General features: G+C 42.3%; 1 protein-coding gene across 2 annotated transcripts in view; it reads left to right on the top strand.

The window, feature by feature from the left end:
- Positions 1 to 16,653, top strand: part of LOC137324552 (follicle-stimulating hormone receptor-like) — a 157,574-nt gene that overhangs the window by 91,890 nt on the left and 49,031 nt on the right. Inside the window, exons 1-2 of one of the 2 annotated variants that reach the window (XM_067988964.1) lie at positions 4,685 to 4,728; positions 7,527 to 7,601. In XM_067988964.1, coding sequence (XP_067845065.1) covers positions 7,600 to 7,601 — 2 coding nt within the window. In that variant the 5' untranslated portion in view covers positions 4,685 to 4,728; positions 7,527 to 7,599. Of the gene's footprint in view, positions 1 to 4,684; positions 4,729 to 7,526; positions 7,602 to 16,653 lie in introns of those variants that run through there. The other variant, XM_067988963.1, reaches the window with a different exon arrangement.

Raw genomic sequence — 16,653 nt, 5'->3', positions numbered from 1 at the left:
TGATTATAACAATACTTTTAAGTAGCTCAGGTCAGAAGAGATGCATCACACTTGTATATAAGTTAGTGTTTATTAATACACAAAATAATTTTGTATAATAGTTTACAAAACAGATTATATGAAATTGTATTACTTTAAGAGAAGTAGGAGCATGAAGATCACATGCAAAACTATTTAGTGCTTTTTTAAAATACTGGAACAAAGACTACCATGTAGTCCAGTAATAACAATTGATAATATTTCTTAGTAGTTTAGAATATTGAATTAAAATGCTAATTTAATTTCTCTTTCCATGCCCTCCTTTCTCAATGCAACTGACACTAACAAGAATAGGAATCCAATGATGCCAGCAGCCTTCTGGTACCTCATCCAAGTGGCTATTCTTCGAGGTGGAAATTGATTATAGCCCGTTATCAGATCAATAACAAGCGGCGCGCGCCCCAACCAGGAGGCCCGAGGCCGGCCCGAAATTAGTCCTCAGCCTCATTAACATTTTTTCCCCAAGCTGCCGGCACCTGTCGCTCCTCCATGGGCGCCTTGTGCCGGCAGGGGCTCGATGGTAGGTCCCGGGAGTGGGGGAGGTTGATCGTGAGGACTGTGTAGTCAGGGGAGCACTCCTGCTCCTCCTGGCTCCACAGCAATGCGTTTTAACATTTTTTTAAAAATGTAAACTTACCTGTTGGGAGGGGGGGCCGCTACTTACGCCGCTGCAGCTGCTGAAATTAGTCCTCCTTTCCCCCATTTTTTGCCTGGAAAACGGGTGCAACCAGCACCAATTTCTACCCCTTCATGTCTAAACCTGGACAGCGAGTTGTTGGCTAACTATTCATCTTTTGGGAACAGTGTAGGCACGTTCCATCCTGCCCTTATCTGACATCCATAAAAATGCTCATTTTAGCACAGGTCACAATCCTGTCCCGTTTTCCCTTATCTAACCCAGGAGAGCTGAGGCCCTTTGTAGTACCATTATTACCACTCGGCTGAGTTTAATTAATTCAGCATAGACCGGGGATCAGCCCTGAAGCTTCCATTGTATATGGCTTTGTACCATATTGGCTGTGCATTTACCCATGCAGCCATCTAAGAAGTATGCTAATTTAATCTCTGTGCAGATTTTTGAGAGTGAGAGCAGATCGGAAGTTCTGGACTTGGAACATTTTAGTGACACTAGTTTTTGACTTTCTCACCCGTTATCTTATTAATATTTTGACTTTCATAACAAAGTTCTTTAATTATCAGTTTTCTGTTTTGTGGTGAACAGCTGTTACAAAAAAGGAGCTGCAACATGTAGAATCTGTTTTGTAGGTTTCAGGTCAGCTTTCACCATCAAGCAATTGATCTCAGCTGCAGGCAGTCTGTTTTGGCTATAACATATATTGTAACATTACAAATTTAGAGTTCTCTAAGACAGTAAGGGGGGGTGGGGGGGAATTGGATAGGGCCTATTATTGGGCGGGGGTAGCGTGATCCACTATTACCCTGTGCCCAATGGCCCCTGCACAGGCAGGATGAGACTTTCGTGAGGCCTGAGGACTTACCTCCAAGCAGCACTCCGAATCAGCGTTGAACGAGGATTCAATGCAATTCGTACTTTCCACCAGCAGGAGCAGCCCCAATCTCTTAATGGCAGGCTGGTTCTTAAAAATCTCTTAAAGGTAGCCGGTACCTATTATTTGCTGAAAATAACAGTCTGCTGAACCTATGTTTACAAACTGATGAGTTATGTTAAAACATTGAATAAAGGTTGCACACTACTAAATCCCACATCCTCCAATCTGCATGCCAGACCTCATCAATCTGCCGATCTGAGTTGGTACCAGGCTTGCGAGAGTGCGTGCACCAAGGTTCTCTGCTGATGCATTAGAGGCCTTGGTGTAAGAGGTGGACAGAAGGAGGGACATCCTATATCCGCGGGGCGGGGGGGGGGGGGGTGTGGGGGTGCAAGATGCCCTCCAGACATAAATCCAAAAGACAGTGGGAGACAGTGGGGACAAAGCCAATGCCAGGCGCACAGCACCATGAACACGGATGCAGTGCAGGAAGAAGTTCAATACTTTGACATGAATGGTCAAGGTGAGTGAGGTCAACTGTCAAGTCTCCTACCAACTGCACCACTAGCCGCATCCACTGCTCCACACACGACACTCCCCATCACCCACATACCAACAAACTCTTTCCATCTGTACTCAACTCTGCCAGTCAGATGCTTCCTCTCACCCTCACACATTACCACTGTTGCAAGCTGCCCACCCACAACTCACAGGCCACACACACTGACAGCTATTCAACCTTGACAGTCACATCACCCAGACACACATCCCCCTTTCTTGCAGGAGAAGGTGGCGCTTATCAGGAGGCAGCAAGTGGCAGTTGCATTTAGCCCCTTGAGTCTGTTCCACCATTGAATGAGATTATGGTTGACCTGTGACCTAACTCCATATACTCGCCTTAGCCCCATATCCCTTAATACCCTTGGTTCACAGAAATCTTTCAATCTCACATTTAGAATTCACAATTGAGCTGGCATCAACTGCCGTTGCAGAAGAGCATTCCAATCTTCTCCCACCCTTTGCGTGTAGAAGCATTTCCTAACTTCACTCCTGCACATCCTGGCTCTAAATGTTAGGCTATGTCCCCTAGTCCTGGTATTCAAGTATAGGAGACCTCCAAAAATAGTTACAAATGTCGCGGCAGCCAGAAGCAATAATCCAACCACTAACCAGTAAAGCCTGCATGGTCCCTTTAAATAGCGCTGCTGGGGGTCCTCCAGACACTCTAAGAGACGTTCAGATGGTCAGGGTTAAGACTGTACGTTGAGTTGAGTATTAAATCCCAAAATGATGTCTATCACTTTAAATCAGCGTTGCACACTGATTGTATCCATTTTCTCCTTACTTTACATGCTTCTGGCGTTCGGTATTTGGCATTGTGCTAACTCCTATACCAAGATGGCGTCCGGTGCATGTCACGCTGGAAACGTGCACGCGCATCCAAGACACCACCTTGGATGTTGGAGAGGCCGTGTAGCGCCAAAACAACGAGGCGCTACACGGCCCAATTTAGTGCCCTAAATCTCCACATATAGTGACAACTTCAGTTATAGTTGATTAGTCTTTGAAAATTAATTGCTGTGTTTTATCCCTCAGTGCTTTGAAGAAAATGCACTTTGTCTATCCACAAACATTATTTTCTCACACATGAAAGCTTTCCTTGTATTGCTTGCCATGTACTTTTACGTGTCATATATTTTTTCCATGCCGTGCGATTTTCATTGTGCAGCAGCATTTTTGCAGCACATGAATGCACTAATTGTGCTACTATCAGCCACTTTTTTCTCATGTGTTACAATTTTTTCTACCATTCTCGAGGCAACGTTATGTGTGATCGTTTTTAAAGCTATTGGAACACAGTTTTACGAGTGTCTGAAGTATGAAGAGACAGCTTACAGTGCTGAGCTACAGACATAGCAGTTTTAATTCTTTGATGAGATGCAGAGACAGCATCGGGAAAGGAAGCAGCGGAGGATCAAATACAATCTGGAATCTGTTATAAAGTGTGCACTCATTTTAGTAAATGCTTCAACTATTTAGCCTTCTCATGACAAAATCAATTCAAGACTGACCTTTTTTATTTTCACATCACATATCTCCACTGCTATTTTGTTTTGGGGATATGTTTACTGATTTCTCTGCACATCTTGTACTTTCCCTGAGTTGTAGAGAATGTATTGTTGAACAACTGTGTTAGTGGTGAAAGTCAAATCTGATTCTATCTATTCAAGATTCCCATTCAGGTTCAAAAAAATCTAGGCACAGAAGTACCTGCAATCACATGCGGAGAGACTCGGCAAATGACAGGTTCAACTTGGACATTAATCAACAAAGTAAATTTTAATATCCCACAGTATCACAACCAAAATGATAAGATGCTGTGAGAGAGTATGTCCACTTTGTTGCTTATTTGGTCCGTGTTTACCTAGTGAATGAGGCCTGATGAGTTTGCTGGCTAAATTATTTTCATTGTTGTCCATTGGGTACTGTGGGTTTGAATGGGTGGCTGTGATAGTACAGTAAATCAAGGAAATGTGCTTATTTACAAAGTGTCAGTTACCATACTATGTGTATATATTTTTTATAATTTCTTAAAGTTTACGTAAGCGCCTTATATCCCAAATTAAATTACAAAGCAAATGTAAAAGTCTGAGATATTGGGGGCAATTTTAATACATCCTGCCCGATTTTATATGGAGAGTAATATCGAGTGGGGTGTAAATCCAACGTTCCACCCGATCCCGTGGGTTGGCGAATTAGGTTAAAATTACCCCCATTGACTATACTTTCCCTCGACCATTCCAGCTTACTTTAATCACTGATACAGTGCTTTGTGACTCTGTTGCAATTGGTGCTGCAAAATTTGCAATGATGACCTGAAGACAAATACCACAATGACTCTTTCTGAATGTTAACGACAAGTGCACAAGTTAGGAATGTGATAATTAACTACAATTATTTAACATGCTGTGGTATACGCAGCATGCTACATTCCACAATGCATTGAGACACAAATTCATAGAATAAACCGAACATTGAAGCATCGATATTTGTAATTATTTCTTTCAGTCATACATAGGTTAAGTCTTTTCTTTCCTGGTAGTTTTTTTAATTCTGTTTTCTGCATACCGCAGATGTGGGCAGTGGACTCCTCCATACCAGATGTTATCTACTGAAGGTAGACTGCAGCAATCTTTCATACTCAAAGCATCCTTTTAAGAGCAGGCCCCCTGAGATCTGTATCCCTGTTCTTGTCAGCCGAGGAAGGACATGAGCTGGCTTTCCTGGTAGCAGACCCCTGACCTTTTTCTGTCTCATTCACCTGCTCCTGCTCACTCGTGTTCTGTGCATTACACAGTACATGCACCTCAGCCTCACTTTGTCCAAATCTCCTGGGGTGCTTGCAGGGTTAGATTGAGGAACTGTGTGTTATGAAGTACAAGGTTCTTCTAAGTCCCTGGCCTCCAATTGTTCATCTGGTGGGAGAGAAGAGGAAAATGTGTCACTATGGTGATTTGATGGCAACATTTTAAATCCAGCTTTCTGATGAATGAGTGACATGGAATTGCTATTCAGTGAAAGCTTCGGTGCTGCTGAGTGATTTTAATTTTAATTTCCGATGCTGGCAAAGCCACATTTATTTACCCTCCCTACTTGCCCTGAGAAGATGGTGGACCATCTTGAATAGCAATTGTTTATAAAATTGAGGCTATTAGAGCCCTGATTTTAATTGGGGTGGAAATTGGAGGTGCGGGGCCTTTTAGTCACAGCAGGCACTCACGATGCTGCTCCTTCTTCTGCCAGTTCAAGCCTCTTCTTGTGGTCTTGCTTTCTGTCCCTTGCCTTCACAATTTCCTGTGATCCTGGGCCTTTAAGCTGTAGCAGCCTTTTACCTTCTGCCGCTAAACTGAATTTCCTCCTCTCCTAGTTGCGGACTATCCGTCGGAAGCATCAATCCCACTTTAAGCTTACCCTGCATTTAAAATTAACCCCCACCCACACCCCACCCCTGCCCTATAAATAGGGTTGGTTGCCAACAGAGTCATGTGGTCAGGCAGAAGTTCTGAACCACCATGTTTCCGCCGAGCCCAGAAAAATCTAGGCTTGTGTATCCTCGGCTTCAAGATTTGAGTCATTGAGTCATTGTGGTTCATTCTCTGCATCTGGTGTGAGTTTAAACTCAACAGCAAGATGTGCTGAGAAGGATTTTAATAATACCCAATAGTTTTTCATCCCCCTCCCTCCCCCCTCCAAACCAGATGAAAACGGGGCAGTAGCATGATGAAAATGACAGTGCAGCGCTTATTGCCCCATTCCTGCTGGCATCTGGGTCTCTGTCATTTTGGCGGGGCCCTTAAAATGGGCGGCCCAGGCGCTCGCCAGAAAAAGGCAGGAGCCTCGTTAGCCCATTCAAATCAGCGTTCTCTGACATCAGTAGGACCCCAATGCAATTAGGAGCATAAGTGCTCCTCCTGGCACCATAAAAAATTGACACCCCCCACCCCATGCCTGACCCTTCAGCCCTTCATTATATAAATGTAAGTCTTTCTTTCTTTTACCCAGCAGCAGAGGCATGGCAGGAGTCAGCAACAGTGACTCTCCCACAGCTGGAGACTGACAACATTTCTGCATTTTATGAGTCATCTTAACACCAGTGAGGACAGATGGTGATTGCAGTCTAGTTAAATGTTCCTTTCCTCACCAAGTTCTAACACTGCTCGCAACCAAGCGTGACTCAAACAATATCACAAAGAAGGAACCAGCATAAATTATCAATCTCAGAAGATAACTGTTGTTTTCCTGCTTTTATAACAGAGCCAATTTTTTGAACATCTTTATATATATAAGACTTAGCCTTAGATTTTTTCAGAAGTTTAAAAACACAGTAGCACCTGGGTTATTTTTAGCACACCGTCTTGAATTCCGCTTTGCTGCTCCTTGTATAAGTGACCTTTAAGGACCGTATATTATTTTTCCCTATATTGTTTATTCCCACATAGAGCACCATCACCTGTCTCCTTAAGTATCTCTTTGAACCTTTCTTCAATATGTGCTTCTCTAGCTCCGGATAGAAAGCTCAACATTTTGTAGGTATTGTCCTTACAAGACACAGTGATTTATTATTCTGAACAAAGAATCCTCTGCAACTGCAATCTTTCTGTGACTTTCAGGCTGTGTCTTTTTCCAAACTAGCTTGTCAGGTTTTCTAGCTACCTTCTTTTCTATAAACTTGTTGCCCTCTGCATTTATGGTCAGTGCCTGGCATCCATTTGTTTGTATAATCTCCTGGGTACCTTTACAGGCTTTATTATCTTTCTTGCTACTGTCACCAAAGGTAATCCATGAGTAGATCTGTGAGCTATTTATGGTCAAAAAGCTTTAAACACCTGTGCACTCAATCTCAGCACAAGTGAAGGCTGACTGTAACCATGGCAACTCATACCCCAACAATTGTCCTAATTCACTGTACTCTGTTTTGCTCAATAAAAAGCATCGTCCAACGGGATCAACCTCCACCGCCAGAATGCAAGTTTATTTTAGTATTTAACAAAATAAAATAAAATTATAATATATACAGAATATCACATAGGAATCCAATGTTTAACCCTCAAATGAAGGAGATCTGTATTCAAGGCTTCTTTGGTAGTATTTATATCTCATGGCTCTGTGTCTGACATTGTAATTTTTTAAAAGCTTTAACAATGTTTCAGGGTTTAAAAAAGAAAGCAAATAAAGTAGGAACTCCACAGATTTTTCTCCAAACTCCACTGTTTAGACTGTGAAATCTGGTGTATATAAATAACTGATTCTGTAAATATACTTTCTAATAGCTATAGCCATTAGTGTATTGTGGACCAGGATTTACAATATCATTGCTTTCAGTTTATCTATGCCATGTTAACAAATTGTTTATGCTGAGCAGCTTACAAAACAGAGTAACAATTAATCGCTCAGTTCTTTGTTTTTGTTTTACAGAATAATTGATAAAGCAAAACTTCTTGTGCATATTGATCAAGGAGCATTTGGGAATCTTCCGCACCTAAGATACATGTAAGAGGAGTTCATCATTTTTGACACACTAAGTAGTATGTATATTTGTGTCAGTATGATAAAGGGGCATTGTAGTCACAATAAATTATCCAGCAAGGTAGTTCCCAAAGTTTGCAGCTGAACTTTAAAGAGGAAGGAAAATATAGCAGATGTTTTGTATTTTGTAGCAAAAATAAAATCTAATATATTTATAATATATAAAATAATCTTGCATAGGGCGTGCACTTCCTATGATTGTCACATTTCTTTTCACACTTCAGACATCACACTTCAAACGGCATTCTTTAGTGTTTCCTCCAACCAACCTTGAGCAATACTACTGAAGAACAATTTTGAGACAGAATTCACATGTCACACAGTCACACCTGCAAATTTTGTGCCATTTCTTTTAAAGGAAGTAATATTTTCCAATGTGCAGAGAAACACCTCCTGCAACAGTAAATACCTTCTAATTGATTTCAGTAGAAAAGATAGTCTAACCTCTAATTGACCTAAATATCTGTCTAAGAACAATTAAGCCCCAATTGAAGGAAGGTATAGCAATTACACATTGCTACCTTAAAGGAACATGTACACATTGACCATCAAAATCATTCATTCCATACTAAATAATATAATAGTTCTGTCACTATAAAACAGCATATCCTCTGACCTATCATGAGCATCACCACAAGAGATCAGCTAGTATAGGTATAAAATTCCTGACCTATGACCAGAACAAACTGACTTATTTATCTTAATTTAGCAGCTGTATCCTTCAGAGAAATAGAGAACTGTCAAAGTTGACCATGCTGTTGTCTGGGATACAGAGCATTCAACTGATCGTGTAGTTTCCCATAGTCATGTCGTCTTGGATCAGTACTCAGTCAGTCTGAGGTTACAACATCTGTCTTTAATGGAGTCATTCCAGGCTGAATATTGAGAAGCCATTGTCTTCGGTCTTCTCAACCTTCGTGGCCTTGGCATCCGATTTGACCCTGAGATGAGCTTCTGACCACATATCCGCTCCATCACCAAGACCGCCTGCTTCCACCCTCGTAACATCGCACGTCTCCACCCCACCTCAGCTCATCTGCTGCTGAAACCCTCATCCATGCCTTTGTTACCTCTCGATTTGATTATTCCAATGCTGTCCTGGCTGGCCTCCCATCCTCCATAAGCTTGAGTTCAACCAAAATTCTGCTGCCCGTATCTAACTCGCACCAAGTCACATTCACCCATCGCCCCTGTGCTTGCATTGGCTCCCAGTCCGGGAATGCTCTGATTTTAAAATTCTCATCCTTGTTTTCAAATCCCTCCAATGTCCTCGCCCTCCCTTTCACTGTAACCTCCTCCAGCCCTGCAACCCTCCGAGATCTCTGCGCTCCTCCAAGTCTTGCCTCTTGTGCACCCCCGATTTTAATCGCTCCACCATTGGCGGCCGTGTCTTCAGCTGCCTAGGCCCTAAGCTCTGGAATTCCCTCCCTAAACCTTTCTGCCTCTCTACCTCTCCTACTTTAAGATGCTCCTTAAAACCTACCTCTTTGACCAAGCTTTTAGTCACCTGTCCTAATATCTCCTTATCTGGCTCGGTGTCAAATTTTGTTTGATAATCGCTCCTGTGAAGTGCTTTGGGATGTTTTACTACGTTAAAGGCGCTATATAAATGCAAGTTGTTGGTGTTGTTGTTGTTGTGTGGAGCATACCTCCATTGGTGATGTCATAGAGCAGACTGTCAGGGCCTCTGAGGGGGTAAGAAAATTGTCATAGTTTTTAGAACTATACAAAGAAAAAGGAGGTTTGTTATTGTAGAAAACCAAGCTGAATACAGAAAGTACAGAGGAGGTCAAAAAAAGGAACAAGAGGGGCAAAGAGAGGGTATGAGAATAGATTAGCAGCTAACATAAAATGGAACCCAAAAGTCTTTTACAAACATATAAATTGCAAAAGGCTAGTCAAAGGAAGGGTGGGCCCGATTCGGGACACAAAAAGGAGATCTTCTTGTGGAGGCAGAGTGCATGACTGAAGTACTAAATAAATACTTTGCATCGGTCTTCACTAGCGAACAGGATGCTGCCAATGTAGCAGTTAAGGAGGAGATAGTAGTGATATTGGAGAGGATTAAAATAGATATAGAGGAGGTACTTAAAATGTTGATAGTATTCAAAGTAGAAAAGTCACCTGGTCCAGATGGGATGCATCCTAGGTTACCGAGGGAAGTAAGGGTGGTAAATGCGAAGGCTCTGGCCACAATCTTCCAATCCTCCTTAGAAATGGGAGTGGTGTCGGAGAACTGGAGGATTGCAAGTAAATAAAAGTCAGCACGGATTTGTTAAAGGAAAATCGTGTTTGACTGACTTGATTGAGTTCTTTGATGAAGTAATGGATAGGGTTGATGAGGATAGTGCAGTTGGTGTGTGAATATGGACTTTCAAAAGGCATTTGATAAAGTACCACATAATAGACTTGTTAGCAAAATTAAAGCCCATAGGATTAAAGGGGCAGTGGCAGAGTGGATACAAAATTGGCAAAGGGACAGAAAGCAGAGAGTAGTGGTGAACAGTTGTTTTTTAGACTGGAGGGAAGTATACAGTGGTGTTCCCCAGGGATCAATATTAGGACCACTGCTCTTTTTGATTTATATTAATGACCTGGACCTGGCTATATAGAGTATAATTTCAAAATTTGCAGATGACACGAAACTCGGAAATGTAGTAAGCAATGTGGAGGATAGTAACATACTTCAGGAGGACATAGACAGACTGGTGAAATGGGCAGTCACATGGCAGATGAAATTTAACACAGAGAAGTGCGAAGTGATACATTTTGGTAGGAAGAATGAGGAGAGGCAATATAAACTAAATTATACAATTTTAAAGGGAGTGCAGGAACAGGAACACATACCTGGGGGTATATGTACACAAATCTTTGAAGGTGGCAGGACAAGTTGAGAAGGCTGTTAAAAAAAACATCTCGGCTGGGTGGCTTGTTTCTCAGCTGGCAAGGACACAATGGGCTGAATGGCCTCCTTCTGTGCCGTAAATTTTCTATGATTCTATGATTCTATCCTTGGTTTCATTAATAGAGGCATAGTGTACAAAAGCAAGGAAGTTATGCTTTATAAAACACTGGTTAGGCCTCAGCTGGAGAATTGTGTTCAACTGTGGGCACCAGACTTTAGGAAATATGTCAAGGTCTTAGAGAGGGTGCAGAAGAGATTTACTAGAATGGTACCAGGGATGAGGGACTTCAGTTATGTGAAGAGGCTGGAGCATCTGGGGTTGTTCTCCTTAGAACAGAGAAGGTTAAGAGGAGATTTGATAACGGCATTCAAAATCATGAACGATTTTGATAGAATAAATAAGGAGAAACTGTTTCCAGTGGCAGAAGGATCAGTAACCAGAGGACACAGATTTAAGGTGATTGACAAAAGAACCAGAGGCGACATGAGGAATCATTTTTCTACGCAGCGAGTTGTAATGATCTGGAATGCACTGCTTGAAAGGGTGGTAGAAGCAGATTCAATAGTAACTTTCAAAAGGGAATTGGATAAATAAATATTTGAAAGGAAAAAAATCACAGGGCAATGAGGAAAGAGCAGGGGAGTGAGACTAATTGGATAGCTCTACCAAAGAGCTGGCACTGGCACGATGGGTGGAATGGCCTCCTTTTGTGTTGTAACATACTATGATACTATGATATCTTTTCAATACATAAAATATTTGAGTTCTTTGAACAAAAGTGCTCCCCCACATGTTTGTTCCCCTTTAAGTAATGACAGTGTCATTATTGATTGTTAGAATCAGGGTTTTTATTTTTCACAATGCAATTCGAAATATTTTCTGTTAGTAAATGGTTTCATATCATACGGTGCTGAAGCTGAAGAGGTAAACATGATACCACTGGGCCAAGCTGAGAACTGCATGGTTTGTACTTAGTTTTCTCTTTTTTCTTTTGCATCTACTTGGAATGAAAGCAAGGGAAACTTCATGAGCAAAGGACCTCTTAAAGTGACAAAGGCTTTGTATATTTTCTTTTGAAATGCACACAGAATCCTTGTAGTACAGTTTTATTAGGCATTTTTCCATATTTACATTTTCACTGATAGTTTTGACAAATATTTATGAGGAAATATTTTAAAGTCCGTAAGGTAATTAAAGTAAGTTTGTTTTTTAAAGTGACTCAAATCCAGTATTTCACGGTTGAGGTGGTACAGGATGACAAGAAGCATGCCACATATCTGCAGCCCTTGGCACACCAACTTGCCAATGTGACCAAGAGCCTAACTGCTCAGGTGGACAAGATCCTATGGCACATTTTGAAGAAGAGCAAGGGAGTTCTCCTGATGTCCTGGCCAATATTTATCCCTCAAACAACATCACTAAAGCACATTCTCTGGTTATTTACCTCATTGTTGTTTGTGGCATTTTGCTGTGTGCTCATTGGCTGCTACATCTCACTACATTACAATAGTGACTACATTTCGAAGCTACTTCATTGGCTGTGGAGAGCTTTTTGGTACCACCTGAGGGTGTGAAAGGTGCTAAATAAATGCACATTTGTTCTTTCTTTTATAAGGCTGTGTGAGGTTTTGGTGTGGTTGACCAGTAAATGTGGAACCGGTTGACAGGCAGTACTTTGTGGCATGCAATCTTGAGCCATCTACCTGGTACATGGCACTATTGGGTGTTCTTATCTGCAGGTTTCTTTCGGTATACCACCTTTTCCCACATCTGACACTGGGTCCTGCAGGTGATGTACAGTGTTGAGTCTGGCCACCATCTCTTGTCAAGCACAATGCACTGCTGTCTTGTAGGGAGGGTGCCCTGAGTGCCACACAGGGTAAAGCTTCCTCGCCTCCCTCCCCCACCCACCCCTCCACGCAGGAACACGTTAACTTTGCCAGTCATCAAACAGTGTTGGGGGCTGTGCTGCTCTGCAACTTGTCCACACAGGCTTCATTTTATGCCTCAATATTGGGTCAGCTTTCCCTTGCTTTGGCCCCTTTTTTTTGCCCCACCTGCAGTATTGCCTTTGGAAAGGCTGACAAATATTAGACAACAAACACTTTCTCGATTTGTAAATGCTGGAAGAATCCCCTCTGCATCCAAGTGACTGCATCCCATTAAATTTTCCCTGCACCCGGACCTATATGTGCAAGGATTGCATTCTAACCATTTAAATTAGCTGAGCTAGCAAACTCAAGTGAGGTCCGGTCAATGTACTAGTGGTATGCACTGCATGTGAGGAGCAGCAGTCCCAACTCCCCTTCGACAGGACAGTGGAATCAGCCTCAAGAACACTTCGTTCAGGAACTAAACAAAGATACTACAGCATGGGGTTTGTTTTCGGCACATTTAGTAGCTGAGAGTTAGAAATATTACTCACAAAAAAGTGGCTGGGATCTCTCAAGAACCAGGACTAAGAGGTTCACATCATTCTTTTTACATCCTCCTTGCATAATACGAGCACAAATCTTCACCACCCCCCCCCCCCCCCCACCTCCAATATTACTGCTACTGGGTCTACAAAAGCACGAAGGCTGGAGTAAACTGCCCCATGTTCCAGTCCCAAATGCATCCGAGCAGGTGCACAGAGGGTTTGTACGGTCGTGTTGCCTAGAGAACCACTCCATACCCAGCCCAGGGTGCAGGACATTCTGCAAGGAGAAGGGGAACATGTTGGAACCAATGACATATGTATGAAAAGAGTTGAGGCCCTACAGGCATTGTCTCAGGAGCTAGGAAAAAGACTAAAGAACAGGACTTCAAAGGTGGTAATCTCTGGATTACTCCCAGTGCCACGTGCTACTGATAACAGAAACAGGAAAATAGTGCAGGTGAATGCATGGCTGGAGAAGTGATGCAGGAGGGAGGGCTTCAGATGCTTGGGCCATTGGGACCAGTTCTGGGGCAGGAGGGACCTGTGCAAGCTGGATGAGTTGCACCTGAACAGAGCTGGGACCAATGTCCTCACAGGGAGGTTAACTAGCTTAAACTAATTTGGCTTGGGGAGGGGCACCAGGATACAGCAGCAGAGAGGAGAGACAAGGGGCATAGAAAACTAGGAGGGACAAACAGCAACAGAACAAAGACTAGTGTAGAAAGAGCAAGAATTAGATGGACAAAAAAAGCAGAGCCGACTGGCATGGTGTTGGAATGCTTGTGTGTTAATGCGAGGAGTGTTACAATTAAGGTTGACGAGCTACAGGCGCAAGTTGCTATATGGGATTATGATATAGTGGCTATAACAGAGACCTGGCTTAAACATTGGCAGGAATGCGAACTAAAGATTCCAGGCTACAATGTAATCAGACGGGATAGGGAAGGAAAAAAGACAGGAAGTGGGGTGGCAACATTAATCAAAGATAATATTAAATTTCTACAGGGGGACGATATACTAGAGGGTTCAAAGACTAGATCTATTTGGTTATAGTTAAGGAATCGAAAAGGAGCTGTTACATTGCTGGGTGTTTACTACAGACCCCCAAATAGTGAGAAGGAGATAGAGGAGCAAATCTGTCGGCAAATTTCAGAGAAATGTAGAAATAACAGAGCAGTAATAGCAGGGGACGTCAATTACCCTAATATAGACTGGGAAAAAGCAATGTAAAGGGCAAGCAGGGTGAAGAATTCCTAAAATGTGTACAGGAGAATGTTCTTAATCAGTATGTTTCTAGCTCACCGAAGAAGGGAGCAGTGCCGGATCTACTTATGGGGAATGAAGTAGGGCAAGTGAAGTGTGTTTCAGTGGGAGAACAACTGGGTAATAGTGATCATAATATAATTAGGTTTCAAGTAGTTATGGAAAGGGACAAAGAAAAATCAAAGGAGAAAATACCCAACTGGAAGAGAGCCAATTTCTGTGCTTTGAGAAGGACAGGTGGACTGGAAACAAAGGTTGGCCAGGAACATAGCAAATGAGCAATGGCAGGCCTTCCAGGCAGAGATAGTTCGGGTACAAACCAAGCATATTCCCATAAGGAGGAAAGATGGGGCATCCAAAGCTAGAGCTCCCTGTGTGACAAAGGAAATAGAGGTTAAATTAAAACAGAAAAATGAGGTTTATGACAAATGCCAGGTACAGAATACAATAGAAAAGCAGGCAGAATACAGAGAGTGCAGGGGGAAATTGAAAAAGGATATAAGAAGGGCAAAGAGAGAGCATGAGAAAAGATTAGTGGGTAGCATAAAAGGGATCCCAAAAATCTTTTATAAACATATAAAAAGTAAAAGAATAGCTAAAGCAATGGTGGGGCCGATTAGGGACAAAAAAGGAAATCTTCTTGTGGAGGCAGAGGGCATGACTGAGTTCCTGAATGAGTACTTTGCATCTGTTTTCACAAAAGAAGAGGATGAAGTTAATGTCGCAGTAGAGGAGAGGGGAGAAGAGATATTGGACAAGGTAAAAATAGATAGAAAGGGGGTGCTAAATAGGTTGGCATCACTCAAAGTTAACAAGTCACCGGTCCAGATGGGATCCATCCTCGGTTGCTGAGGGAAGCTAGGGTAGAGATACAGAAGCTCTGACCACAATCTTTCAATCCTCCTTGAATATGGGAGTGGTGCCAGAGGACTGGAGGATTGCAAATGTTACACCCTGTTCAAAAAAGGTGAGAGGGATAAACCTGGTAATGACAGGCCAATCAGTCCAACGTCAGTGGTGGGAAAACTACTAGAGACCATTGTCAAGAACAAACTTAATTCTCACTTGGGGAAGCATGGGTTAATAAGGGGCAGCCAGCATGGATTTGTTAAAGGCAGTGTCTGACTAACCTGATCGAGTTCTTTGATGAAGTAACAGAGGGTTGATGAAGGTAGTGCAGTAGATGTTGTATTTATGAACTTTCAAAAGGAATTTGATAAAGTACCACATAACAGACGTATTCAGAAAATGTAAGCACATGGTATTAAAGGAACGGTGATAACTTGAATACGTAATTGGCTAAGGGATCGAAGGCAGAGAGCAATGGTGAATGGATGTTTTTCTGACTGGAGAGAAGTGTGCAGTGGGGTCCCCCAGGGGTCGGTATTAGGACCATTGCTTCTCTTGTTATATATAAATGACCTGAACTTGGGAATAGGAAGTACAATTTCAAAGTTTGTGGATGATACAAAACTTGGCAACGTAGTAAATAGTGAGCAGGATAGTAGCAAACTTCAGGAGGACATAGACAGACTGGAAGACACATGGCAGATACAATTTAATGTGGATAAGTGTGAAGTTATGCACTTTGGGAGGAACAACATGGAGAGGCAGTATAATCTAAATGGTATCATTTTGAGGGGAGTGCAAGAGCAGAGGGGTCTGGGGTGCATATTCACAAAATATTGAAGGTGATAGGGCAGGTTGATAAGACGTTTATGAAACGTATGGGATACTTGGCTTTGTAAATAGGGGCATTGAATACAAAACAAGGAGGTCATGCTAAACCATTACAAATCACTGGTTAGCACTCAGCTGGAGTATTGTATACAATTCTGGGCACCACACTTCAGGAAAGATGTCAAGGCCTTGGAGAGGGTAGAGAGGAGGTTTACCAGGATGATACCAGCGATGAGGGACTCCAATTATGTGGAGAAATTGGAGAAGCTGGGATTGTTCTCCTTAGAGCAGAGAAGGTTAAGGGGAGACCTAATAGAGGTATTCAAAATTATGAGGGGTTTTAATAAAGCAAATAGGGAGAACCTGTTTCCTCTGGCAAATGGGTCAGTAACCAAAGGTCATAGATTTAAAATAATTGGCAAAAGAACTAGAGGGGAAATGAGAAGAAATTTTTTTCACACAGAGGGTTGTTAAGATCTGGAACGCATTAGCTGGAAGGGTGGTGGAATCAGATTCCATAGGAACTTTCAGAAGATAATTGGGCATGTACTGGAAGAGGGCTAATTTGCAGGGTTATGGGGAAAAAGCTGGGTTGTGGGACTAAATTGGACAGCTCATTCAAAGAACCAGCACAGGCACAATGGGCCGAATGACCACCTTCAGTGCTATAAGATTCTATGATTCTATGAATCCATGGCATATGTAGCTAGCAGGGCTCCAAGGTACAGAACTAAATGACCCACCAAGA

This window comes from Heptranchias perlo, chromosome 8 (assembly GCF_035084215.1).
Source record: "Heptranchias perlo isolate sHepPer1 chromosome 8, sHepPer1.hap1, whole genome shotgun sequence".
Classification (NCBI taxonomy): domain Eukaryota; kingdom Metazoa; phylum Chordata; class Chondrichthyes; order Hexanchiformes; family Hexanchidae; genus Heptranchias; species Heptranchias perlo.
This window is presented reverse-complemented; position numbering and strand designations above follow the sequence as displayed.